At 35.7% G+C, this 25,736-nt stretch overlaps 1 protein-coding gene across 1 annotated transcript; it reads right to left on the bottom strand.

Annotated features, from left to right (window-relative positions):
- Positions 1-24,483, bottom strand: LOC130430390 (uncharacterized). The gene is made up of 9 exons (XM_056759483.1): positions 24,382-24,483; positions 24,138-24,302; positions 23,550-23,885; positions 21,424-21,771; positions 12,514-12,642; positions 7,081-7,401; positions 1,686-1,990; positions 799-1,095; positions 1-140 (listed from the first exon to the last, which is right to left on the bottom strand). Exons 2-7 carry the CDS (start codon positions 24,178-24,180, stop codon positions 1,737-1,739), a joined length of 1,431 nt encoding a protein of 476 aa, XP_056615461.1. The 5' UTR covers positions 24,181-24,302; positions 24,382-24,483; the 3' UTR covers positions 1-140; positions 799-1,095; positions 1,686-1,736.
- Between the last annotated feature and the right edge of the window lie 1,253 nt (positions 24,484-25,736).

Raw genomic sequence — 25,736 nt, 5'->3', positions numbered from 1 at the left:
GAGTTTATTCAGTCCAGTGATTTCAGCTATGAGAGTTTTTTCATCTTCAAATCTCCACTGAATCACATCATCAGTCTGTATTTCAGTAACATCAGTCTTTAGAGTAACAGAACCTTCCAGCATTACTGTTTTTATCCTCTCTTCATTTATAACAGCAGCACATAGAAGAGAAAAACACAGAAGAACATCCATCAGATCAAATGTGCTGGAGAACAAACAGCTTATGATCACACTCATCTGTAAATATACAATATATATAAACTTCTGAAACGCTCTACTACCGCCCCAGTTTACAAACGGATGAGAAAATCGTCAAACATCTTCAGAAACTCAAGAAATAACGTCATAAGATCCTTGAACTACAAGTGAAATTGTTTTATAAACTTTATTAAATCAATGTGCACAAACAAATTATTTATTTGTGAAAGATAATATTTACAGATATTTCAGGACTCTTCATAAATATCTGAAATAGCTTCAGTAATATCAACAAGAACTTCATATACAAAACTCTTAACAAGTGCTGACTAGCAAACAATCATAAACAGATTTTGTGTCGGTCAGAAACTAAAAGCTGTACAGAATCTCATCAGATTTCTGTTTGTTCTGATCTAGAAGAGGATCCACTGTTAACAATCACACACACAAAAGTGTTTTTTACACATGTGTGTCATTTCTTCAGTCAGCTGTAGATCAGATGGTTTTCTAACATCACAAAGAAGTTTAAAGCTGCTCTGAAATGAATCATTTTATGAATGATTGTATCTGATATAATAATTCATATCTTGAGTTACTCACCACGGACATTAACAGAGAATATTCTGTATAAGATCTTTTTATCACTGTTGATCTCCTGTAGTATGTAAAGTCCTTCATCTGTCTTTCTGATGCGTGTGATGGTGAGATCTCCAGTGTGATGATTCATCTTCAGTCTGTCTTTGAATCTCTCATCATCTGTATATTTGGTCTCTTTGTCATCTCCACTCTTTCCAGTGACCAGAATGGTTTCATCTTGTGAGATCCACTTGATCTCACTGTTTCTCTGTATTTCACTGTCAGTGTTTAGAGTGACAGATTCTTCTGTGAATGTGATCACTGAAACACACAGAAAACATGAGTCAGTGTGATAATATACTGTCAGAAACACATACAGTTGTGATGTGAGATCTTGTGTTTAAAGAGCTCATGAATGTTATTCTGGTGTTCTTTTACTGATCCACATCAACAGTGTGCTCAACTACTCGTGTCATATTGAGGAAATATAAGAGATCCATTTTCTGTCCTTTGTGTTTGTAATGATAAGCAGACAATATATGTGTGTGTTTGTAATCGTTTCATACTGTTTCTCTCTCTTTTAACATGTTTACATGATAAAGATTGTTTATATTATTAATAGAAACAGATTTAAAGAGATTCTATCATCAAATATTGAATGCGACTGAAAACATCTTAATCCAGACATGTATAACATGATTTTAGCCAAAGAATGTTAAATCTGAACAGGAATAAATCAAGAAATGATGAACACATTTATTGTAAATGGTAACTCTTTATGTGTAAAGTCAATGGATTCTGACATGAAACTAAAGTTAAATGTTAACAGTGTTTAGTTTAAAACTCTTCTGGTCATTACATCATCTCTTATCATCATGTCAGATATAAATCACTGAAACAAATCCTCTCACCAGATATGGCAACTCTGTAGTCCCGGTCTTTACTTCCTCTGCTGCTGTGTATCACAGCTTTATAAACTCCAGTGAGTTCAGTTGTGATGTTTGTGATGGTGAGATCTCCAGTCCAAGGGTCATCTTCAGTCTGTCAGTGAATCTCTCATCAGACGATACATATGAGGGGTCAGCCCCTACAGTGATTTCAACTATTGGAGTTGTTTCTTCTTTAAATGTCCACTGAATCTCATCATCAATCTGTATTCCAGTAAAACCAGTCTCTAGAGTAACAGAACCTCCCAACACTACTGGTTTTATCCTCTCTTCATTTATAACAGCAGCACATAGAAGAGAAAAACACAGAAGAACATCCATCAGAACAAATGTGATGGAGAACATACAGTTTATGATTTCAGTAAATATACAATATATATACACATCTGACACACAGAGAAACTTTCTATTACTGTCACAGTTTCAGTTTACAAACTGATTTTACCTAACAAAAAGACCCGCTATATAATGCATGTCAATTGCCAAACTATCCAGCATTAAAGATGAGTGCGGTAAAAACTCAGAGGTCAATTGTAGCCTATGGAACCATTTTGAAAACACCCTTGGAGGTGTGTGATGGTTAACCATAACGCTTAACAATGTCATTTTGAAATGTGACATAAATTCCAATATATTTTGAACAGTGTGATATATCGCCACCAAATTTGACACGCATCACCAACTTGTAGTCCCAAATACAAATGAAGTTTCAAGAGAGCGCCACCTAGCGTTTGTGAGATGTTTTTTTATATTTTTCTTTTCCTTTGAAGGCTGCATGGTGAAGCAAGCCAACTGAGTTGTGCACCTGATAAATTCGCAAGTCTCAGAGGCAAGAGGTTTCTGGTTCGAACCTCGTGTTGCACATTTATACATTTTTATTGGTAAGTTTATGCAGAAAAGTGCAAGTATGTCAACAAACGAAATGTACTACATACATCGCACTTTATTTCATTACTGAAATTACTTTACAACTTGAAGTGTTTTATAAATCATGTAAAAAGCGGCACAAAGCGTGGGCTTGCCCCCGGTGTTTCTGCTTGCAGCTCTTGTTAGTCTGTGTTCTTGGTTTTCCCTCATGTTTTTTACCCCCTCATGGGTTTTTGTTTTGTCTTTATTTTTAAATAAGTCTTGTGTTAAACCCGCTACTTGGGCTCTCTATCCCTTCACACCCCGATCATGACAGTTCATTTGGGAGACATCAACAACATTTTGTGAGAAGGCTTATGAGTTCAGATACCGATACCGATACCGATTTCGATACCTGAGATTCAGTATTGGCCGATACAGAGTACCGATCCGATACTAAGGTAACATTTTTAAATTGCACAATTACTTAATAAACTGTGTGCATTGCTGTGCAAGACATCAGGCTCGACTTAACATTAATTTCCTGACCAGGAAAACATAATAACAAACAAATGATTCACAAATTTAGTGAATTATTTATTAAACCAGCAATATATAACAAAATGTTCACTATCTTAAACTTGAAATTCAAAATTAAAGTGCAAATTAAGCAGCTGAATAAAACAACAGCTTCACTAGCTTGATAAACAGGTATAAATGAATGGAAACAAAATCTCTTAATAACTTTTATTTGCAAATATAATTTAAAAATCAATGCACAATAAAGCAGCTGAAATTGAGGAAAAAAGCAATAGCTTCACTGCTTTAGATATTCAAACAGGAATCAGCTCTTTTTAATGCTTTTGTCATTAAAGCAAAGTCCACTAAACTAAGCTAAAGTTTAGTGGAAATCAAATTTAACATCCAACACCGAAAGATAAATAAAACACTAGCTTCCTTAGCATTGTAAAACTGCACATGTAAAATAAACGAAAAAAGATATAATAGTTTAGTCGTTGCAAATAGAAATTCAAAATCTAATTATCCCCAAAACTCAGCGCATTGACATATTTATTTTTTTAGTATACGTGTTTGCAGACTTTTTGGTACAGTTCAGGTCTCAGTTAAATATTTACGCTTCACCATTTAGCACGCAGCTTCAGGTGGTTTATAAGGAGTCTGAAGCCATTGTTCGCAACGACGGACAGCGGTTGCAAATTCATAAGAATGAAATTCTGTATGCTTTCAATGATTTTCGCTGCTTTCACACTACCAGATGAATTCTTTCCACTATCTCCTCCAAAGTTATCTGCTTCGTACCGTCTCATTTTAGTTTCTTCAGCTTATTGAACTCGGATTGCTTAAATTAGTAGTATTATAATGAACAGCTTTATCACCACCCCTATCGGTGCAATTTGTCACCGATACCCGATCTAGAATTTTATTCAGTATCGACGCTGATTTCCGATACAAATATCGGATCGGAGCATCCCTAAATAAAACATCATTAGATCCTTACACAACAATTAATTTATTTCAAAAACTTGTATAAAACAAAATGATTGTTTATTTCTGAAATAAAGAGAATATTTAATACTAGTACTGTCAAAAATAACACGTTAATACATGCAATTCATATTTTCAGATTGATGCCCAAACATATTTATTGGAATTCATGGCGCATCCTTTATTTTGTCATCCTTTGCCTAGTTACATGATCACGCGCTCATGTAAAGGCTTTCAACCATTTAAGCACAATTTGAAACTGTTCTCTGTCAGACAGCGCCATCAGAATTAAGTTTTCATTTTGCTTGATGAACAAAAACTAGTAGAGATGCACCGATTGCAATTTTCTTTGCCCAATTCAGATTTTATTAAAAGTGAAACCTTTTCAAAAAAGAAATATCATTAAATAAATTATTGAACATAACAATTTCACTAAATACAGTTCTACAACCTGCATTAAATTACAGAATCTTCTCTTTCCAAAATAACTCTTAAATCAAAGAACTCCGTGACTGAAAATAAGTATAAATAATAAAAAATAATATACTTAAATCACTAAATCAACCTTTTTCATTTTTGTACTCTCACAAAAGTCTAAGATAACAATTAAATACTTCGTCTTAATTCTTGTCTGTTTCTGTTTCTGAAACTAACACTGCTTTATTTTTCTTTTCTGAAATGTGAAATAACTTGTCTTTATCTTGAGTATGTAGTACTGAAAGAAGTGGCTTGATTTTAGCTGCCACTTCAATAAAAAGTAAACATTTTATGAGAGAATTCTACTCTAAATAAGTATGTGTATTTGCCCTTTTTTATGTTAGTAAAGAACTCAATCAGATATATATGTTATCACTATTTGTTGTTATATTAAACAATAAAATGCTTGAATGATGATCAATTAAAGTTGTAATGTATCCAAACGTTTGACCAGTATTGTATAAACTAGGTCATAGTTTGTTGCTAATGCTGATTAAGGAGTATTTATTTATTTATCAATTTTCATGAATTGTAAAATCTTAATTACTACTAAAATATGTTTATCACAACAAAATATTGCAGTTTTTATACGTTCACCACAACAAAATATTTTGAATAAAAAAATTCAGAATAAAAGTTCTACTTGTAACTAAATTAAATAATCTGTATTATATTGTATGCATATCAAAGTATGATATATGATATTACATGATAGTTTAAATTAAAAAAATTCTAAATAATAATCTGTCATTTGTGGTCATACATATATGTGAAAAGCATCATTTGAAGTTTAAAGGGTCTACTAATATGTGTATGTTTACAATAACAACAAAACTTTGTGGTTTTGTAAAATAAAGAACATTTTAGATCACGTTCACACTGCAAGTCTTAATGCTCAATTTCGATCTACAATGAGTAGGGGTGGCAATTTAATATGCCGATTTATTGCGACATTTCAGCCCACGAGACCAAGTATAAATTTTTTTTCAAATACAAAAGATTTAAATTCATACCTATACTGTGCTTACCAGAACGGCAGTAACCACATATTTCTTGTAGTGACGCTCCCAGATTACGGATGGTCAGATGAACGGAAATTGTAATTCACAGCGGAGAAGAAATACGAGCATAATGGGGGACCAACAACAAATTAGAGATGCGCCAGCGTCTTCTAAATCAAAAGTTTGGGCGCACTTTGGATTTCGTAGTGAATGTAAATAAGTAGGCGTGGTTTACTGGGCGCTCTGCAAGTTGCGAACGCTCTTTTGACCTTCCTTCAGTTTGTAGTTTCGTGATTCATAACGCAGTTCAGTGGAACCACCCAGTCACGAGTGTTAATGTGCCGTAAAAAAGACAGCCGTCGTGTACATACGTCTACATGTTTACTTGGGTCTTTGAGTATACTGACAGCTGTGACGTTATTGACCGCGTTGCTGGCAACGTAAGATCGGCAAGACATGAGACGGACCGGCCGGTCAACGGTCACGGCGGATCATGTGAAAATAGGGTGTTTCTGGTTTCTTGTCGGTCAATCGGTGCACCTCTAGTTTTTATCCCTCCTGCATGTGTGTGTGTCTGCGCGTGCGTGTGCATACCTTTATATGTGTGTGGACTGTTTTGTATGTGGGTGTGTTTGAATCTATGTGTGTGTGTATTCTGTATTCTCAACATTTTTGTTTTAACTTGTATAGCCTTATATGTTTTGCTTATAGTCAATATGTTTCTTATACAGCTGCTTTTTAACAATAACAATTGTAAAAAGCGCTATATAAATAAAGTTGACTTGACTCGACTGGACTGACTTTTTATTTTTGGGTGAACAATCCATTTAATTGCCATTTAATTTAACTTGCCACCAAAATAGAATTAAGTGACAAATATCTGCAAAAGAACTTTATGAAAATACTTTTATTTTCATGAAGGATGAACATGTGTTTTAACAGATGTGTAATTGTCCAGTGTGAGCTGCTGACCATCAGTCAAGGGGTTGTCAAGGGTTAAATGGGCTTGAGTATAAAAGATTGAGTTTGTTCTTCAGATGTTACAGTATGTGTTCACAGTCAAGATTATCTGTATAGACAATTTTCTGCACATTGAAGTTTTATAACTTTTATAAATCTGTACAATATGTTCATGGAGAATTGTGTTTGCACAATTTAATGCCCATTTTGATTTGAAATCTTTCATTAGTTCAGTTGTAATGAATGCAAAAGAATTCTGCTAGTAAGACGTTAATCTTTGGTGAATAAAGTTTATATATTAAAGCGGTTTTGAGCGGTTGTTAACGGAGAATAATAGACCGTGGGATGTTGCAACAGGCCAATCAGCATCTAGTTTCCAGAGCGCCGTCAAATAAAAGTAAATAATATTTATCTTTATTATTCATGTGCTGTATTTGTGTCTTTACGTCTTCTGCTGGCTTGAAGTGTGATGAGGTTTCTCTGTTGACTTGTTCAGTTGTGTTCATGAGCTTAATGGATGAAATTTGTGTAGAACATTTAAATATTATCAATAGAATTGAGCGTCTTACCTTTGACAAGAACATTGAACTGATAGTATGATGGTCCTCCACCGGTGATGAACTGAAGGAATGATTTCAGTCGACTGCTGCTGCTGATCTTTAGTTTATACAGTCCAGCGTCTTCTGTTCTGATGTCTCTGATGGTGAGAGATCCAGTCTGATCATCCACCTCCAGTCCGTATCTGAATCTCACATCATCACTAGATATCGTGTTGAATGTGGCTGTCCCTTCACCTCTTAAGCTCAACTCGATGACATCATCAGACTGGAGTTTAGTGACATGAGTCTCTAGAGTGACAGAATGTCCCTCAGGCACCGTCATCACTGTAACTGTCACAGAAACACAAGAGAGAGAAATATAAACATCATAACTCATCAGTGTTCAGGTGAAGATGATCCACAATCTCAGATGTTTTAAAGGAATCAAACAAACTGATGAAATTCACTGTATGAGACTTTGGATTACTGTGTATTCACACTGCCAGCGACACCCATCAACAAAGTGAGGGTTGTCATTAGTTTCAATGGACAGCCGGTGACCTCTGGTGACACGAGCAACAGTGACTGTTGGCGACAGGAAGTGGGTGTGTCTAGCAAGATTAGCTCAATATAATGGAAATGATGATTATTTTTCAGGAGCGACCACCAATAGGAGTAAAGCAGCAGAGCTCACGTCATCAGTCTCTCATCAGTTACATCAGAGTTTATTTATAACTGTTACTATAGCAACCAAAGATAGAGCACCTTCTGACCATCTCATAGCAAGACACTGAGACACCTAGAGACAGTCACTGATGGTGTGAATACACAGATAAATTGTCTAGTGTTTTCTTTATTAAGTGAATGATCTTGAGCAGAATTATTTTATAAATATGTTTCTCATCTAAAAAAAAAAAAATGAAAATAGTTTTTTGGTTATAAAACTGTTGTTATTCCATAAACACACATCAGTGATCACATTACATCAGTATTACTGCACAACTGTGTCTCATTCTGCGTCTGAAGAATTATATTTGTTTTAATTATCAATATAATCTTATTTTTGATGCTGTGTGTTTATTTAATGACACCTTGTATAGTGAATAACTGTTTAATAGAATCATTAAACCCTGTGAAGCCGTGAGTTACAGTGAATATAGAACAGGGGGTTTTACTCAGTTTTGAGTCATGACAAACAAAACTTCTTGTGGATCAGAATTCACAATCTCACAGCTTCAATGTTTTAGTCCATTTCAGAGGACAACTAATGAAATGCATGTTTTTATACAAGTACAACCAGGGCCGGATTATCCAATGAGTATTATGGGCACTGACCCAGGGTCACTGTGTGCTTGGGGCCGAAGAAAGAGGGACATATTTAATAATAATAATGTTTTCTCTATATTCATTTTGCCGTGTGACTCTCTGGCCCGTTCACACGCAAGTGGGCACACAAAACTGTGTTTCTAACGTACACAAGTCTGTCTCTTGATTTAGTAACTTTTACAAGAACTTTAGCAGCTTTTGTTCAGGAGAAGCACGAGCGGATATCCAGCGACCTCCTAATAAAGCTTTAATTCAGTGGGAAAATGTCTCCAGTGCTGTCCTGTGAGCACAGGGTCTATCTTTACCTGTGCAGGATCATCACAGTGAGCGGCAGAAGAAGCAGCACATTCAACAGGTGACTTCAAGGCTCTAGACTCATTTTTCCCACTGGTGCGAACCACTTTCTCATTTGGTCGCACCCTTATTTATAGAAATCATAATGACTTCAGTTGATGAATCGGTCTGTTAATTTGTCACTCTTTCTCGTAAAATATTCCACTTCATATTTGCGCTTTAACACTTGAGAGCCAAATAAATGCAAAGAAACGTATTTGTTTTTTATTCAGTTGATATTATTTAGTTTTATATTAAGTTATATACTGTCTGTGACGTAATGATCAGACACAAATACAACCTCTCACTCTTCACAATCCTCCTTTATTACCCTCTTTGCAAAAAGTTGTAATTTTGCCACTGGCCTTTTTTACTTTTATTTATATAAAATTAAATTAAATTAGCTAGCGCAAAACTCAAAAGTTACTCAGAACTAAATCATTATATGTGTATTTTACTACACATTGTCATTAATAAACTATAAATGCTAAATCAACTAAACAACCACTCTTGTTAAATGGTCTAAATACGCTTGTGTTCTGAGATGTTTTGATGGTTTCAGACAGAAGGTTGGTCAGACAGTATTGCGAGTTCAGTGTTTGATAAACTGTATGAGTCGTTTCAACAAAATGAGTCATTGCATCGCGAATCGGTTATTAGCGGACATTGACGCGCTGTCTATTTTTCACAGCTGTTACGACATCGCAAAAGATAGAAGTTAACAAGGAAAACACTTCACTTTCATAAAGAAAAAATCCTTTCCAGTGAAGTGACGTATAAGTCAGTTATGGTGACCCATCCCCGAAATGTGATCTCTGCTTTAAACACATCCAGTGAGTAGTGAACACACGCACAGCAAGAGGTGAACACACGTACACCCGGAGCAGAGGGCAGATGTCACTGCAGCACAGGTCGATACCCGCCGGCTATGAGAATAGAACCAGTTGTCTTATGCCTGCATGTGCAGAACACTTGTCAGGGAAGAGAAGGCTTTATGTTTTTGAGCACATACACACGTATGGAAGCATATTGGTTACTATATTCAATTTGAAATGCAATGTGCAAAATGGCAATGCAGTATGTAAAATGACAATGCAATTGTGTATCTAAATATACATTTCAAATAACATATGTGCAACATTAAGTGCAAAATGAAAGTAAAAATTAAATTATATCAATTACTTTTGTCAGTTCACACACTAGCTTTAATATGTTATTTAAATGAATATTTTTATCAGGTGTGTGGCTCAGTTCATCAGTGGTTGTTGAACTCCAGTAAGAAGGCTATTTTATTCATTTTAAATGAAGTGATTCTCTTTAATGTAGTCGATGCTTCTTCATTAATAAATTAGTTGTTGCAAAAATGCTGATTACCGATGTATTTTCCATGAATCTGCTATGTTAGCGATTAAACCGTTACTTAGCTAATAAAAGTTAGCTTGTTACAGAGGACGTCACATACTGCAACTATCACGCCGAAGCCGTTTCCCAAGCAATTTTGTGACGTGGCATGATGTGAACATTAACCGCAACATTTAGCCACCGATCCGGCCATTCAGGTCCCTTGTCACACACAGCCGCAGCATACCGGTTACAATTCTGTGACGTTGGCACTATATCTAGCGTCCACAAAAGGTGCTCAGCTTTCATTCAGTTGGAGAGGATCGTTTTCTCAGCATCTATTTTTTCGCGGTAAATGCGCGGTGAAAAAGCTAAACCTTCAGTTTACTGAAACTCAGGCGATTCATCAACGAGTACAACACAGAATTTGAGCATCTGTCACTGTTATTGACTGTATGTTTGGGTACACGAACATGAACAAAGTTTGTTGGAGGAGGCAGTGCACTACAGGGGAAAATAACAACCACTCATTAATGATGATGTACGGTGACTTTGTCAGACGATGTTGCAGTATAAATCAGGATAACGAGTGTTTAAAAAGTGACTCATTGTGAACATGTTGTATCATGGGTAGTGTGTTTTTATATTGTTTCAGTCTTCACAACAGAAAGAAAAAATATATAAATGGAAAAAAGCTTGATTGTTCACTTGTATTAGTTTGTGACAGTTCAGTTCAGTTATAAAATGACTGCAAGTCTGCATGATAAACCTATAAACCTAAAGCATATTGTTGCTTTGTGTCTTAGTAAGTACAATTTTGACTGTATTATTTGTGTCCCATTCAAAAATTATCCTTTAGAAATTTTATATGTATTGCCCCCACCTACTGTTAAATGAGACTTACGCCCATGAATTCAGGTAAAAATATTCTCTGAATGTGCCACGTGAAACATGGATTATGTCTTGTGACCTTGCTTTTGATTTAAGTGTGAGGGAGAGAGACAGCTCAGAAACCGACGTGTTCGACTTCATTACGCGCTGTGCAGAACGATAAGAATATGACACTAATATTCCGTGTGAGTGTAAGCAAACCGAGCAGTCTGTCCCGCGATGCTTGTACAGTATGCTGTTTGGTCTGCGACAACACCGAATGAAGTCAAACAAACACTTTCGTTTGGAGACAGAGGGAGTGCACAAGCTCTCTGCTCGCTCTTTCTTCTGCACTTATCACACGCGCGTCAAATCACATTAAATGTTAAATAAATCTTGGGCGCTGCAGAAAATTGTATAACGCAATGCGACCCTGTGAAATTTGACCTTGCATGCTAGAAAAAACGCATTTGCAAGCATTTTGGTCCCAGTCTAGAGCCCTGAACTCCTGAATGAAATGAGTAAAAAAACAGCGTTTCCAACAACCTGTCACTGATATCAACTGTTTGAATGTATAAACATGAACACATTTCATCTGTAAATATGCACATGGTCATCAAGACAAAGGCTGTGTGAAAGAATATAGCCAAAATCTCAGAAGATGTCGCGTTATGTCAGAACTGACAATAGACACTGAAAATATGTAAATGAAAACAGCTTTATTGTTGTAAATATAATCTATAGGCCAAGTAAGAATACCCTCACAGTTATCTTTAAAATCTCAAAAGGTTAAAGCATTGTTTCAATCATGTGGTGTAAATCCTGTATGATGGAGAATCTGTACATGTGTTGTTTGTCCTACAGGTTGTGATAATAGTTTGTAACTTGGCAATGAATTCCTGTATAAAATAGAGCTGTTCTACACATAGTAAGCTGAAGGCTATTTCAAAACATTGTGCGGTTGTGCGTGAATTCTTAATCCGGGCCCGAGTTCAACTAAAATTAACTCTAAGCTTTAAATGTACCAAAGTTTTTTCTTTGATATACCAAATCAAAGTTTCTGCAAACAAGAAAAGTAAAAGTAGAAACTTAAACATTAAAAATATCAATCGTACAAACTATGAGTACAGTATAAAAACATCAGGCACAGACTTTAGTTGTGATCTGCAGTCTGGACGAGTCAGCAATAGTCAGTGTTTGTGGATGTGCTATTTGAAACTGACGTTATTATCATATCATAGGATATGTTGCATCAGTCCACACAAGATCACATCCTCATGCACTCATTTTGTGTTTTTGTGACGCACAGAGTCTGAATCCATGTCTCCTGTATTTCTTTGTTTGTTAATTTTGTGTATCTGTATAAGTTTATGTTCAGAAAAGTCTGCTTGTGTACGATGTCTGATATTTTAAAATCTTTTAAAATCTGTTAAAAGTCATGAAGTGTTACTTTAACTGACAAAAATGAAAACAGGAGCAATATGACCAAACTTAAGACAAATCAAGTCAAATATGTGGAAATAAAAAGAAAAACATCAGTTTATTAATACAATGAATATATATGACTTCTTATCAGCTGGAGATTAAACTCACCCTTTTGTTTCTGTTGTTCATATTTAATGCGGCGAAACACAAACACGCCAGCAACAGCAACAACAACAGCAATACCCAGCAGGACACCACAGATTATTCCTGTCACCTGTCCTGCAGATAGACCTGGTTCTGTAATGACAGAGAGAAACACTTAAATTAACATCACACAAGTATTTCTGCTATAACAACTAAAGAACAGTTTTTATTTGCTCTCTTTAGATCCGATACATAACATCAGATTCCGTCTTAAGCTGACGGGACATTAAAGAGAAAGTTGATGAGAAAGTTTTTAGTAATAGAATTTTTTTCTTTTAACATTAAAACATCTTTGATGATTACGTCAGAATTTAATGATGGGTAAACAATCCAAAGCTGATACCTTTATGACCTACAGTATTTATTTACATTTACATTTAGTCATTTAGCAGACGCTTTTATCAAAAGCGACTAACAGGTGGGGTAAACAATGGAAGCAATTGAGACAACACAAGTACAATAAAAGCATAAGTGCAATCAAAATATAAGACTGGTCTCATATAAACTAACACAGTTTACAGAGCTAAATTAGAGTTTATTTTTATAAAGAGTAGAGAAGAAATATAAGTCAGAACTGATCAGTCAGGTGTTGACCTCAGCATTTTAAACATCTCCCAGATATACAAGTATTAAATACTTGATACAGCATCCAGAAGTACAGCAAATTATATTATTATTTTATGCTATTATTATATTTTGTCCTGGTTGTGCCGAAACCTCCAAAACACTGAAGTATTATCACAGTTTCCATTTTTTTTTAATACTATTTATTGCTTCAATGTTTGCCAAAACCCACATAGAAACCAAGAGGTTGACCAAGAGTAATGATTTATGAAAAAAATAATCAGCAACGATTTCCAAATCTAGCATTTTAAGAGGTAGTGCTTCAACAATACAACAATCTTCTCAAATTTTGACTATGTTGTTATAGATAAGTAAGAACATTGATATTAGATCTTCCAATACTTGAAGTTCTACTTTAATTCCAAAACTCTTTTTATATAACACGCTTCTTTATATTAGTCATAATGATCTTGCATAATGTCCTCAGTTGATGAATCGTCTTTTAAAATAGTCGGCTATAGACCGCTTCATATTTGCACTTTAACACTTGCGAACCAAATAAAATATAAAAAAATTGCAAAGAAACTTTGTGTTTGGTATTTTTACAGTTGTTATTATTTAGTTGTATATTCAAGTTATATATTGGCTATGAAATGATCCGACACAAATTAAACCTGTTACTTTTCACAATCCTCCTCTGAAAAAAAATGGAATTTTGCGACTGGCCTTCCTTATTTTTACCACATAAAATTAAATCAAATTTGCTAGATCAAAACTCAAAAGTAGCTCAGAACTAAATTATTATACATGTACTTTACAACACATTGTAATAAATAAACTTTATAAATAAACTAAGCAGACTTGTTTTGAGTGATTGATTTGACGGGTTCAGAGTCTCGTGAGTTCAGTGTTTGACATGAGAGCTGTTTTAACAAAATGAATCGATATAAATGAGTCATTATGTCACGAATCGGACATTAGCGGACCTTAGCTGGGATTTCATCCAAAGTTGCGAATTTAGCTTATGTTTCCATCCAACTAGTCAACCTTCACTTCCTAATTAACCTGCCGTAAACATCAGTAAGAAAAGTAAGAGAAGTCACCAAATATAATAATTTTCATATATAATAATACTTGAGCAAGCAGACGATTAAGAAACGCAATAAATGCGGTGCTTTGTGGATGCCTGCTGTTTGGGAAACACAGTCGTGACAGTTCTAAGAGGAGATAACACAAAATACTTTTTTGGAGGAATTTATTCGGCAATTGCGTTTCCATTTCCCATTATTCGCAATAACACTTTTTCGCAAAAATGCACACACCAAAAAGAATATCAGGCTGAGATATCCATGTTCATGGCAATTTATGAGGAGGAGCATGCAGAAGAGAAGTATGAAATAAAGATATAAGTGGAGGAGAAACATGGGTTAATTCTGGACCGTCGACATGGTGGCAAAACAATGAAGAATGATATCCAAAGCTCGCTAAAGCAGCTCAGCGCCTGCACTGTATCCCTCATCCTCACCATCAGAGCACAACTTTTCGAAGGCCGGCTTCGAAGTCAAGAAGCTCACTTCTTCCCAAAAATGTGCACAAGCTGGTGTTTCTGCCACTTAATATAAATAAAAAGATCTGATGGAAAATAGTGACTTAAGTTAACTAAATTTCCCCTTTTTGTGGTGTTTTTGAGGTTGTTTTTATTCTGTTTGGAAACTTCAGACAGATTTTTCTATTCGTTGTTTCTGGTCAAGACTCATCCGTTAGGGCTGAGCGATATACCGCTATGTACAAGACTATCGGTATTATTTTGTGCTATGATATGAATTTTGCTATATCATGCATGCGTACCGTTATATATTCATGAACTCTAATTTTGCATTTATAACATTTTGTTAAATTTGTCATCTGTTAACACTGCTAATGAAGATATGTCGAGGGTGAACGTTTAATCTTTTGTCCTCTTTTCAAACTCCTGCTACACAGGCATTAGTAATCAAACAGAGAGCGCCATAACAGTCAGAGTTAGCCTATAGCACAACCCGCTGAACGTTACTCAAACACGCCACAGCAACAATCAAGCGTGCACAAGAAACTGCAGCTTGTGTTTGCGAATTCATAAGATTGAACGTGAGATTTGAGTTAAAAAGATGAGCGAATGCACTGAAACTGAGATTGTTGAACAGCACGAGGAGGAATTAGTTAAAAAAAGGGGGGCTCTTCTGTCATGTTGAACTGGTTGGTTTGAAAATCTCCGACATTGACCAACGAACCGTACTCTGCAAGTTGCGTCGCTGTGTTGTTGCAGCCAAAGGTGGAAACACCAGCAATCTCTTTCACCATTTGAAAACCATGCATGTACATGAATATGAGACATGCACCAAAATGGGTACAACAGATCGTCCCGAAGGCGGAGGCGGCGCACGCCCGAAAATGAGGATGGCTCCCATGTCTTCATTCGCTGCCTGTACTCCGTATGACAAGGCGAGTAAAAGATGGAAAGACATAACCAGTGCAATAACACATCACATAGCGAAGAACATGGCACCCATTTAAACTGTGGAAAAAGAAGGTTTCAGAAAGTTCATTCAAACTCTGGAGCCAAGATACGAGATCCCCAGCTGTAAATATTTTATCCAAACACTATAATAGAATAAATAGAGTCATAACGACACTTACAGCCACCTACTGGAAGTTTTAGTATCTTATTTAATCATTTAATAAAATAATAAATTTCATATTTTAATTAAAAACATTAAGCATAGTATACACAAAATCACTCATCATTTACTTATTCTCATCATTGATCAAAGGTCTGTGTAATAAATGTTTTGATTTGTATTTTTAAATTATTTTTGAAGCTACTTTTGGTAATGTGTCTTAACATGATAATGACTTGAAATTTTTCTTTTTGGGGGTAATTTCTATTTTAGTCGTTCTATTTTAATTATTTTTCCCCTATTACTTTGATTTCTTATTTGCAATTTCCAGAGACGAGTGTTCGAAACGAAACCCGGATTTCTCGAGCCACAGCGGTGTCAAGAAGAGAGTAAACACATTTTCTTACAGCTGGAAAAAACAGAAGGTCCTGATGAGAGCACAGATTGAAAGAGGCCTGACCTCACAAGCTCATCACTGAATCTGCAACAAGGTGGGGATCTAGTCTGCAGATAATTTAAAGAGTCCTGGAACAGGAGAAAGCAATAACACAAGTCCTGGCAGCAGACAAGACACGGCACATTGTACCTACATGGCAAGACATCATGGCCTTGGAGTCAGTCACAGCAGGACTGAAGCCACTCCAAGATTGTATAGATGCCCTGTCAGGTGAGGCATATTGTCAGTGTGTCCTACTTGAAGCCGGTCATCCATCTGTTAAATACAGAGATTCTGAATCCAGAAGAGGGTGATACCAAACTAACCCAAGTGATCAAAACTAAGGTTCTTGATTTCTTGAATAGCAAGTATTCTGACCCTGCAACAGATGACCTACACCACTATCTCGACCTGAGATTTAAAACCATGTACCTGTCCCCTGAGAAACTGGAGGAAATTAAAGTGAGAGCTGCCTCAGAGACTGAAGCCCTCCTGGAGGAGAACCCTGCTCTTGTACTGGAAGAATCATCTCTTGGAGAGGATCATCCTGAAAGGGAGGGAGAAACAGCCACTGCTCCACTACCATCAGCCTAGAAGCCCAAGAAGAGCCTTGAAAGCTTCTTTAAGACCAGCAGTGTATCTGCCTCATGTTCACAGAAGCAGATAATTGAGCAACAGCTAAACAGCTTAATTCTGGCAATGACACCAGACAGTGAGACTGATCCTTTGGAGTGATGGCGAATTCATGGATCTCATTTCCCGCATGTAAGTTGTCTGTCAAAAAAGTACTTGTGTATTCCTGCCACAAGTTCCCCCTCTGAGAGGGCAGTCAGCACTGGGGGCAACATCGTCACATGTAACAGGGCGCCACTAAAGCCAGAAATGGTCAACAGGTTGGTGTTCCTGGCAGGGAACTTGTGAAAAAGTTGATGCGGTGTGAGGTTGTGTGAAAAGTGTTACTTTTTTCCAAGGTTATTACTTAGTAATCTTTTTTTATTTTATTTTATTTTACATCGTATTTAATTTAGGCCTACCTCATGTTGCCACTTTGCACTGTTTAAATACTTTATGGTGGAGGTTCGAAATGTGTACTTTAAAAAGTTGACATTATTTAATATTTGAATAAACTAAATTTTCCTTGTTGTAATCTTCTTTGTACTAAACAGTATTTTATTTTTAAAAATATTTAATTTAATTTCTTCCTCATGTCGAAAGTTTGCACTGTTTGGGAAAAAAACAATTGTACAATTAAAAGGTGAGGTAAAAGTTACCTTATTTTCCATGTAGCAAAATATTTTCATTTTCTTTATCCCATGTGTTCATTGTGTTTAAATAAAAGTCTTTAAGGTCTATGTCCCATCTCTGACTTTTTTGTTATATGAGGTTAAATACATATTTTGCCTATAATTGAACTAAGGTGTACTAAAATAGGTGTACTCCATATTTTTATCATATCGTAATATCGATATCGACTGGACAGTGAAAAATACAATGTTATGAATTTGAGCTCATATCACCCACCCTTATCATCCGTCGGCTTTATATGGCAGTTTGCGCTGATATTTCCCTGAATCTTTCCGTTTGATTTGTATTCTGGAGGATTCATTCCATTGTTTGGCGTTTGCTGCGTAATTTCTATCTTTAATATAATTTTTCAGTTAAGTGTTTTTGCTATTTATGTATTTTGTTTGACTTGCTTTGCACAAAGTTGTTTATAACTTGTCCATAGGCCTGTTTTTTCTTTTATGATTTACTTTATTTGTTCTTCTTGCTCTTTTTCTACTTATTATTTTATTTTGTACTAATATTTTGAAGATTTGCGGTATTTTCCCTTTAAAAAATAATTACAATTTCAGTTTATTTTATTCAACAGGGTGTTTTATGTTTATGTTATTTTGTTGTCAACTTAATTTGGCATGTAACTGATGATATAGTTTGTATTTTTGTTAATAAATTATTAAAATGTACAGGCAGTCAGCTTGATGTTTTTCCAACACATGATAATTACAACTGTTTCCGGTGTTGCTGCGGCTCATTTATGTGTCCGATAAAGTGCTTAATTTATATTTTAAACAATTTAATATTATGATTTAGCATTTCTCTGTAATATGTAAGTGTTAAAAACATATATACTTAGATGGTAAACTTAGACTATTCTTTTCCTTGTGTATATATACGCAAGTAATTATGTTAATATCATAAATGTGCGATTATTTGACTGATTGACTGAAATGAAGGACTACTAGTTCGACTAGGAAAATCTTTAGTCGGGGGCAGCCCCAAGTAAAAATATTCTCTGAACGCGCCAAGAGAAATAATAAGCTCCCTTGAGATGGACAAATTCCGCGCAGAACCGATCACCGGTGATCAGTGCGAGATGCATGCCGGTAAGAAATGTGTCTGAGTTACGTCCGCCTTGCTCTGATGTCATGCTGACGTGAGTCAAAAACTCTTGCGATGGCCAGGCGGCTGTATCGGATTCTTCAGAAGGGCACAGTTGCTCTCCACCGACTGCGCTGATCAAGAGCATGATGGGAAACGACTAGCTGACGACACAGCTTAATGCTCATTGGCTAAGAATGTCCGGTGGTTTTGAAGAAGATCACAATTTATAGTAGTTTATTATTTTTATTTATATGTGATAATGAAAACACCTAGATAAATTTGTATACTATAAAGGGATATTTTAAATAAGTAGCCTAATTAGGGCATGTGCTTTATTTTATTTTATTTGTTTCGTTTTAATTATTACTTGAAGTCCTATTTGTTGTCATTTTTACTTTATTATATTTTATTTTGGTGTAAATTTTTATTCATCAACATTATTCCATGAAATAAATAAGCCAATCCATCAAAACAAATGCTTCATGCACACATATAATTATATTATATTACACTGTAAAGCATCTTAACATGATGTGTTGCTTGCTTCTAACACCATATAGGCCTTTTTATGTAGGCCTTTTAGAAAGTCTGAAATTACTTTGAAAGTCAGAAGGTCTGTACAAATTAGGGCTGGGTGATTTTTCCGATTTTTTCGATAAACTCGAATTTACGTTTTAACATGATTTAATTTTTGTTAAATCGAGACATCGAGGTTTAAAAAAAGGTTTACCATGCACATCCGATTAGATACATTGGAAATACTTGTCAATACTACTTGATGGCGCGCCTGATCCACCTGATTGCGTCTCAACCGCTCACTCCGAAATCAGTAACGTAGAAGTTAACGGTTAACGTCATGGAGACGCCTGGCTCTTCGCATCAGGATGAGCTTGTATCAAAGAAAGGTAGTAATGCTACTTCAGCGATTTGGAAATGGTTTGAATTTGAGAGGTCAGACATCAAACAAACTTTGGTCAAATGCGAGATATGTTGAAAGTCAGTTGAAACCGGCAGTGGCAGCACAACTAATTTGTTTCAGCATTTGCGACAGAGACATCAGGCTGAATGGCTCTAAAGCACAAAATTAAGAGATGAAAACAACACAGTCAGCCATCCGAAGACGACAGATCCACCTCGAAATGCACAACGTCAGGTTTAATTAGCGGCATCATTTTCCAACGCCATTCCATATGATAAAAAGTTACACCGATGGCAAGAAATAACAAATGCTGTGGCATTTCATATCGCAAAGGACATGGTTCTCATGCACACTGTGGAAAAGCAAGGGTTCATAAAGATGCTACACGCCGTTGATCCAAGATATAAGTTACCAAGCCGCAAACATTTTACAGAAGCCGCAATTCTCCGAATGTACACTGAAACACACGAAAGAGTGTCGGAACAGCTTTATAACGCATCTTTCTTTTGCAAAGTTGTACTTCTACACCTTCTTGACCACTGTAAAGTACACTGAAAAAACAACTAGCCACAATACAGAAATGTTTAAAAATACAAAAACTTTCCTTATTTATGTTTTTTTTAAATTACTAATAAAGAGAATGTTATTTCAGTACTTTATTGTTATTGTTAAATAGAAATCATGAATCGGTCAAATGTTCTGAAAAAATCTAGATTCGATTTTTTTGCTAAATCGCCCAGCCCTAGTACAAATTGAGCACTTCTTCAACAAAATTACGAATTCTAGGGACGTTCCTAGCAAAAAGACAAACATTTGTTATAAGGGCCAATGTGGCTTAAAAGCAACCTTTAATCATAGATAAAAAAAGATTGTCCTCATCTTCATGTAAAAATAGGGGGATTTCAATTGCATCTGCTTCGTCCGCTATAAAAAACACAGTCACAATCTCTTCCATTGCTGACTTTGCAGTCAAACAACACAGCGAGATTCAGGAAGTGTCCGGCTTGCCTGCACTTTTTTGACTCCTCCACTCACTACAGTCGCCTACTCTCGTCTTCATTTCAGGTGAGGCAAGATGCATCTCAGACGAGCCTATTGATTCTGTCTTCCGAGCTGGCGTTTGATTAAAGTGTGAGGGAGAGAGACCGTTCAGAAACAGACGTGTTCTACTTCATTCCGCGCTGAGCAGAATGATCGGAATATCACATCAATGTTCAGTGAGAGTGTTTTTCTTATGCCGTTCGGTCTGCGCAACACTTTAAGTCAAACAGACACTTTAGTTTGGAGAATGAGGGAGTGTACGAGTGCACATTAAATGTTAAATAAACATTTGTTTTACGCACTCGCACCATAATTATTTTTTCAATTTTTAAACTCCTCCTGGCAAATCTTGCACTTCAAACTTTGAAACGAAAACAATATCAATTCCTATTAAAACTACTAAGGTAACGGAGTCAGCAGTGAGTGCTTCTCTTTTCATTTGTTTGATTAATATCAACAACATAGAATAGCAGGAATATTAGGCTGCTGTCACTTATGTATTGACAGCCGGTTTCTGAGAAATCCGGAGACATCCGGAGAAACTTGTGTTGGCTGACGCTGGTTAACCGCAGGTACATTTTTTAAGTTTTTGATGATATTACAGTTAACAGCAATCCTTGACCTAGAGGACAGCTGTTTCCATGGTTACCATGCAACATAAAAAATGCTTGTGTTTTCAAACTTACAGTACACTAAAATATGCTTGAAAGAGAGTGGATTCTGACATGAACAATGTTCTCCTGTAAAGATGTATGTGAGAATGAGTCTTATATAGTTTGTATGGCTTTCAAGCTGCAATCTGATATGAAGGGAGATGTGTTTCTTTAAGATACGAGATGATATTAACAATCATTAATATGAGAGATACTCACCACTGACAGAAACAATGAATGTCTTGTATTTTGTGTCTCTGTTGTTGATGATCTTTAGTTTATAAAGTCCAGTGTCTGTGGTTTTGGTGTTTGTGATGATGAGAGATCCAGTGTGATCATCCAGTTTCAGTCTGTCTCTGAACATCCCGTCAAGAACATCACCATATATTGAGCTCTTATCTTCTTCTTTATCAACTTTAGTTAGAAGAACACCTTCATCTCCAAACCTCCACAGTATCAGATCATCTCTCTGTGTTTGAACATCAGTGTGTAGAGTCACAGAATCTCCCTCAATCACACGCGCTGACTTGACATCACTTTGTTCAGCACCAATATCACTTGGAGCATCTACAAGAAACAATGACACAAACAGATCACAGTTATTAAAACAATGTCAGCTGAACTTCATGACAGAGCTGAAGTACAATGTTAAAAAATTAACTGGTGGAGACAAAAACAGATTTTTTTTTAAAGGCTAACATGGCTAAACAAATGTGTGTGGCTGCAACCAGCATGCCACCAGAGTTCAGTGCTGCTGGAACCATAGTTACTATACATACTTTTTTTACAGAAAAACTCAAACTACTGCTGAAATGAATTGCATTAATTGACATGTGTCATTAATTCCCGCACATGCCAGTAAAGTATGGGACAGGGAACAAACCACACGCAAGTTATAAACACTTGCAGAAATATGGAAACATAAAAACATCTTGGAGAGAATATCATTCTGAACGAACACTTAAGATGTGACAACAGCAGCGGAAGAAGCCCGTGATCTTAAATATCATATTTGTGACCCTGGACAACAAAACCAGTCTTGTGGGTCAATTTTTCGAAATCTATATTTTTACATAATTTGAAAGCAGAATAAGTAAGCTTTCTATTGATGTATGGGTTGTTAGGATATGATGATATCTGGCGGAGATATAACTGTTAAAATCTCTGGAATCTGAGGGTGCAAAAGAATCAAAATATTGAGAAGGTTGCCTTTGAAGTAGTTAATAAGAGGCACTGTTAGTGGTCATCCACCCACTAAAATAAAGTTTTTATATATTAACAGAGTAATACAAAGTATCTTCAAGGAACATGATCTTTACTTAATATCCTAATGATTTTTGGCATAAAGAAAAATCTATAATTTTGACCGGTACAATGAATTTTTGGCTTTTACTAAAAATGTTCCCAAGCTACTTAAGACTGGTTTTGTGATCCAGGGTGACATATATCTGATATTTCTTAAATAATCTTTGAATGTGTTTTAGGGTGCTTTTGTATCGTCTCGTCGCTCTTGAAATCTGACAAAGTTCTTAGGCTAAGTGACTCTCTGTCACTGCAGTATTCACTTTTCTTTGTAACGTATTTTTAAATAATAGAAGCGTTTAGCCTAGTGCTTATTATAAATTTATTCAGAATTCAATAATGTTAATGATTTGTTAAATAATTCACCAGTAGGACGGCTTCACCAGTGTTTTGCAAATCAGTTAATTTGAACATGTCATTAAATAGAGAATGCAGAATACTGAAGGAAAGCTTTTAGTGATTTTCATACATGTTGCATAAATACATTGTTTTGGCGTTAACATTTGTATTGTGTAAATAAGCAATAAGGTACCAGAGGCTAGTGTTGAATGGTAAATAATTCACGGCTGAAGGCTTAACACTGCTCTATGTGCACTGATCAATGATTAGATGTTGATAAAAGCCAAAAGTAAAATCTGTTTAATGTTAGTTAATAAAAACTATTTGTGTGAGATATGGTCTATTTAATAATACTCAACATATCAGTAAATGTTAAAATTGAAGTAAAATTAATTTAAAAAAAATTGAAATTTCCTTAATAGTCATGTTCTAGTCTTATTTATTTATAAAAATAATTCCTGCTCTTAATGTTGTGGCAGTTGTTTACCCACTTTAATGAAAACAGTACTGAAAACCTATATTTTAGAGGTATTGTCTGCTGGATGTTTCATGACTGCACTGAATTTTTTGTAAAATTTAATTCTATTAACTTGTCTCAATGACGTGACACATATACACATAACACATGCAGTCTGCACTTTGAATCTTCAGTTTAATTTCATGTTAAAAGTAAAAACAATCTTAATTCAAACATTTCTGCTTACCATTGACAGTAACTCTGAATCTCTTGTATGTTGTTCCAAAGTTGCTTTCATGATCTACTTTATATCGTCCAGAGTGTTTGTGTCTAATGTTTTTGATGATGAGATCTCCAGTCTGAAGATCTAATATCTGCAGTCTGTCTTTGAATCGTGCATCATTTTCAAAATTTATAGCACCACCACCGGTCATTTCAGCTATAAGTGTGGCAGAACCTTCTTCTATAAACCTCCACCGTATCTTGTCATTGTTCTGTAGTTTAGTAACATCAGTCTGTAGAGTGACTGATTCTCCCTCATTCACTGACACTGACTCCTCATCTGTCACAGCACCAAACACACCTGAACAACACAAACATTAATACATAATAATGTCAGCATACAGATCCAACTGACAATATTGATTCTCCAATATTGAGAACCAAATGACGGATTACAAATTAATCCCCCAAAGCCGCTGTTATTTCCATAACTCAAAACATTGTTTTGGTAACGATCTTTGTAGAGCTGGTTTAATAACGCACCAAATGTCAGTAAATACCGTTTCCGGTTTCGAAAGTGAAAGTATTAAATTTGACATAATAAAACACTTACCACACACGAGTAATAAAACGATGCTTTTACAAAAGCTCCTCATCCTGCTTTAGATTCCAGTAACAAATCAGTTAATGAAGATATTCAGTGTAATTCATCTAAATCAGTCTGAGCCGCACCCACACGGACGACGACCACTGCTAAGCTAACAAAACCTGCTAAAGGCTAACAAAGACCAAATCAATACACTATTCGCTAATTCATTAATTTATATCATGTACCAGCAAAAAAGAAAATCGCTTACGATTTCTGATCATCAGCAAAGTTTATATTAATCATAACTGACTTAATAAGACCCACAGCTAAAACGTCCGAATTGATGTTTAGAGCGCTCTTGTGATCTTTCTTCTGCTTTATTAAATGGCAGTTGCCAAACCAGCTTTTGGTGCATATCCGCCACCTACTGAGATGGAGTGTGAAGACCAAGCAGGGGGAAATGGAAAATACTGCAGGCTAAATCGTCTAAATAAAAACTAAACAATATTTCCTTATAAACCTTTATACATATGTATACATAACAACCTTGAATTATGTGTAACAAACGTGACTCACTCAGAAACTAAATAAAATAGGGTATATTCTGTGCACTTGGAATAATTCTTTAATTGTTAGTTGGAGTTTAAATGTTTTAAGTTCTTCAACAATTTGAGCTCTCTCACTACTATATGCCTCACAATGTAGTGACACATGCTCCACTGTTTCTGTCACCCCACAGTGCTCTCACTGCGCTTCTCTCACTTTTCCATATCATGTGCAAATGTTGGTTTGGTCTGGTGTGCCCAATACATGGCCCAGATATTATAGTGTCATCTCTTCTGGTTCCATATTTACTCCTTTCACTACATACTTTATCTTGGATACTTAAAAGGTGTCTTCCCTTTAACTCCTTATTCCATTTCTCCAATATTGCCATATTCTTAAAACAGCTTTCTTTATTATACACTTCGCTTCCGCTTTGCTTAACGGTATCTTGATATCAACTATAATCTTCTTCAATCCCTCCCTTGTCATTTTATCCACCGACTCGTTCCCTTTCACTCCTACATGAGTTTAGCAATTCTGTGTAGGATCTGTAATATGTCATAGAATCTTGTCTAGCATCTGAATTACCACTTTTTAAACTGCACAATGCTGTAAAAGAATCAGAGCATACAACTACATTTTTGATATTTGATTCTTCCACCTACATCATTGCCATTAATATTGCCACTAGTTCTGTTGTAAATACTGAAACATTATTAGAAAGCATTTTTACAATATTATATGACCCATATGAGGAATATAGCTGACGCTGTATTTCCTCATTTTGGATTTTTAGGACCATCTGTATATATCTGGACACTATCATTATAAATATGGTATAAATAATTGTTCCCTGCTACATCCAAAGGTAAATTGATCTTATCATTCTTTATGCAGTTCAATCGGGGACCCACACAAGGCTTTCTGTACTGCTCCGCCCACACAACGGTTTCATTCGATATAAGTTCTGCACTTCATGTTTGTCGGTATGAACTTATCGTAGGAATATCGTCGCGTTTGGTTAGGATGCTCTATAGACCGTGTCCTTATCCAACTGATCCGAAGTCGCGGCGGACA

This window comes from Triplophysa dalaica, chromosome 10 (genome assembly GCF_015846415.1).
Source record: "Triplophysa dalaica isolate WHDGS20190420 chromosome 10, ASM1584641v1, whole genome shotgun sequence".
Classification (NCBI taxonomy): Eukaryota; Metazoa; Chordata; class Actinopteri; order Cypriniformes; family Nemacheilidae; genus Triplophysa; species Triplophysa dalaica.
Note: the sequence above shows the minus strand (reverse complement) of the source record. Positions and strands in the feature narration are given on the sequence as shown.